At 49.9% G+C, this 4,149-nt stretch overlaps 2 protein-coding genes across 2 annotated transcripts; both read left to right on the forward strand.

The window, feature by feature from the left end:
* Positions 1-608: 608 nt before the first annotated feature.
* Positions 609-1,787, forward strand: GNI_117520 (hypothetical protein; the record flags this gene model as incomplete). The annotated part of the gene is made up of 1 exon (XM_011133465.1): positions 609-1,787. The coding sequence occupies one exon, from the start codon at positions 609-611 to the stop codon at positions 1,785-1,787; it is 1,179 nt and encodes a 392-aa protein (XP_011131767.1).
* Positions 1,788-1,843: 56 nt separating this feature from the next.
* GNI_117530 (reverse transcriptase) lies at positions 1,844-3,958 on the forward strand (the record flags this gene model as incomplete). The annotated part of the gene is made up of 1 exon (XM_011133466.1): positions 1,844-3,958. A coding segment is annotated over one exon (2,115 nt), but the record flags the coding sequence as incomplete, so codon positions are not given.
* Between the last annotated feature and the right edge of the window lie 191 nt (positions 3,959-4,149).

Consider the following 4,149-nt stretch of genomic DNA (forward strand, 5'->3'; position numbering starts at 1 on the left):
CACGACTACGATGGTGTTAGAAGCATGGAGCAACACATTTCATCGGAGGAGGATACTACACCCCCACCGAATATGAATGTCAGAGAACGCACACTACACGCTGTCAAAGAAAGACTCACGATGTGCACCGAATGCAACATCAAATTCACTACAACACAGGCTAAGAGAAGGCACGATAGCGGCACACACCACAGGATAACACCCATTAAGGGCAATCCTACATGGTGTGCAGGATGCCATAGGAACTTCTCAGGATCAAGCGCATACACTAGACACTTCTGCCCGAAGACCGAGAAAGAGACAGACCCTGATACGTGCAGCTTTTGCAACGAGCTTCTGTCCAACCCAGAACTATCCCTACACCGCCTCCGACACTATGAGCAACAAGATCAAGATCGACCAACTGCTCAAAGATAGGAAACAACTTTTTACCACCATAAACGCCTGCCCCGGCCATACGGGAGTATAGCAAGCAAGTCTCGATTGCTAGAAGCACCAAAACTTTTAACAACTCAGCCAGTGATGGCAAGCACACAAATGACCCTCCTGACCACCGATCTGAACCGGTCAGGCAGAAGGCCAATCAGCCCCCGACAGAGCAAGACGCTATGAGGACCGAAGAAGACTACCATTCCACCGACGGCGATGGAACAGAATACCTCCCACCCACTGTACCAGACGCGAGACCAGAACGCAAGCGCAGAATCACACAGATAACACCGCCAACGATCGGAGAACTAGCAGTGGTGGTGTACGATTTAAAGGAAGAAATCGCGAGACTGAGACAAGACGTAAGGGCCGAGAGGAAACGCAGGGAAACTGAGAGGGCTACTAACAAGGCCATGTTGAACGATATGGTTGAGGCCTACACAGGTATGGCGACTCTAGCTAAGGAACACCACAACAAGCAGACAGAGCAGATCACCAAGATGATGAACGAGATCTCGAACAAACTACTTGCTGCAACCCAGCGCTACCCACCTCACCGCGAAACCACGAAGCCAACCACTAAAGCGACTACCAGCCGACCACGAACTACTGACTCCTCCCACAGTCCAGACGGAGACACATCGGAAGCCACTACTACCAGACGAGGGCGTACCACATCCACTAAGAGCCGACCAACTTTAAACTCCAGAACCCCGCTGCCCTGGAACAAGGTAGCGGGGACCACGAACCCACCAATGAGAGTGGGGAGAAGAAAAGACCAGGTAGTGATCAACGAGCACCCACCACTACCGGAGGAGACCACCACACCCAGCATTACCCTAGACGACCAAGACATGAAAGCTTTATGGGAACCAAAACCACCACAAACCGTCGAGGTGACAGCGGTTACCCTAAACAAAGTCAAACCACGTCAGATGTTCCCGGCGAGAGAATGGAGGAATCTACTGAAGAAGCACGGAATACACCCCGTGGCCATCTGGTTCCCGTGGAGGACCTCGGTAGAGATACTAATCAAGACCGAAGAGCTGCCCAAGATGAGAGCCCTGACGCAGGCCATGAACAGAGACGCCCAACTACTAGATCCGACGAAGAGAAGGGACGGACAACCAGGACCCCTATCTCAGGCGGCGCTGACCACAGCAATCAACATAAGACTACAGGACCTCCAGTACGAAAGACACTGGACAGCCAGACACTACTTAGAGCAGACCATCAGGAGGCTGATAGACCTGCAACCGGACGACCTCAACAAGACGATGCTCTACCACAAGCTCAACACAGCCGTCTCGCCACCAACGACTACCTCCGATGCGAGCAACCCTTTCTTACCCATCTAACCGGTAAAGACTCCCCGCTACTGAGAGACAGAGCCAGACCGAAACACTACCAAGTCATGGCCATCAATGTCGATGGCTATAACGATAAAAAGGAGCTACAACTGAGGAACACTATCCTGGGTATTAGACCGCACATAGTGATACTCTCTGAAACCTGTACTAATCTGCACCGCACGATATACAATGGTCAATATACTGTGATAGGAACCTCCGGACCGGCCGATGGAGTGGCTGTCATGGTAAGGCAGGACGTGCAATACCACATCACCAACAAAACCACACGTACTATCTCCTTGGAACTAGACAACCTGGTTACCTGTATTGGAACCTACGCGCCGACGGAACAGACCGCAGACAAAATCAAATTGCAATACTGGGAGAACCTAGCTAAACTAATACCAAAAGACCATCCATTACTTATCGCAGGTGACCTTAATGCAGGGCACGAACCGACTGAGTCTAGGACGATCAAAGGCATACCGAACTATACAAGACTTCGGTCACTCGCAACCCTACACAGCCTCAATATATTGCCAACCACACCCACTTGGATATCCAAGCGATCGAAAGATCAGAAGCCCACCCGGACCCTGGATCGGATACTAACTAACACTACCACTAAATCCACAGACTCGGTACTACTTGACTGGGAGAATGCACCTGCTGATCACGCAATACTGATCTACAAATGGAACATATACGCAATCGGCTACGACCAGGGAAGGCCTAAAAGTATACACGCGGCTAGACATATTGGCAACCAAGCTTACAACGAACCAACTACTCAAGCCTGGAATAAGCTTAGAGAGCAACTCAAGACCCACTTCCGCAAATGGTCTCAGCAAGCACCAAAATCACAGAATGCAAACCAACGACTCTGGGAGCTCTACAAGAAACAGATAGGTAACCAAGGATTGACACTGATAGATACTAAAGGCGACGACCTGGAGCCGGAGCAAGCTAGGAAGCAACTACGACAAATGCTATATCACAGATGGAGCAAAGCTGATGCTGCGCACATACCGCCAAGAAAAGAAGCAAGAATCTACCTTGACCAACCTCCCCATACGACGGAGATCATCTCAGCCATTAAGGCAATCAACAAGAAAGCCGCCACTGGGCTAGACGGAATACCTGCCAAGCATGTCCACCACATACCAATAGACGACCTCGAACAATTTATCCACCTAGTATGGAAGAACTCTAAACTGCCACGGCAGCTAGTGGACATGAAAGTGAAGCCAATTCCAAAACTACTACCACGAACCACTGTGGAGAATACCAGACCCATAACCATACCGTCGACTATCATGAAAATCGTCAACCAAATCATACTGCAGCACATCACACCATACATCGAACCGCACCTACTAACGCAACAACACGCTTACCGAAAGGGGAGGGGACCTGCCTCTGCAGTGACCGAACTTTTCGCTAAGTTTAACCGGCCAGGACAGACACTACTTTTACTGGACCTATCGAAGGCCTTCGATATGGTAGACCATAAGGCATTGTTTAACGCGCTAAGAGCTACTAACATACCCAGCAAGGAGTACAACCTGATACGTGACCAATACATAGACGCTGAGGTACTGATACAATGGGCCAAACGATATGCAACACCCTTTCCGCTGACAAACGGCATCAGACAAGGATGCACGCTCAGCGCTATGTTGTTTAACCTAGTAGAAGCCGAAAGAGAGACGAAATGCCGGCGTAGGATGCATATGGTACCCTACGAAGTCATAATGTATGCCGACGATAAGGCGGTGATACTCGATGATGACGCCCACGTTCAGACAGTACTAGACACCAATGCGCAGACTGCAGCCGACTACGGGATGCTACAGAATAACAGCAAAACAGCGCGGCTGAAGCTAGACAAAGATACCAAGGAGATACACACCGTCAAGTGGATGGGGATCCTACTCGACAGCAAGCTGAGCATGAATCAAGAGGTAGAAGCAAGGATCGAAAAGGCCAAGAAAGCCGCTAAAGACTACACCGAAACGGTCAAGAACATCCCGCCCTCTATGATTAATGTCGCAGTCAAGATACGGGGAGCATGCGCGATTATACTACCACACCTAGTCTACCTATGGAGGGAAATCCCTTTCACACCGGCCCAGAGATCTACCCTAACCGACGTCGCCACACAACTACTCGCTAAAGTATTTAGTAACACTAGCGGGGTGACTGCCACCTCTATACAACGACATGTAAGCGAATTGACCAAAGGACTAACACCCAGGTACAAGGAAATAGCAGCTCTCGACTACCTGATGCCAAAGCCGCTGGTAAGAGACATAACTAAGAACACAGAGGAACAGCAAGAAGAGACAAAAGGAACCGACATCTTGTA

Source organism: Gregarina niphandrodes (genome assembly GCF_000223845.1).
Source record: "Gregarina niphandrodes unplaced genomic scaffold scaffold00028, whole genome shotgun sequence".
Classification (NCBI taxonomy): domain Eukaryota; phylum Apicomplexa; class Conoidasida; order Eugregarinorida; family Gregarinidae; genus Gregarina; species Gregarina niphandrodes.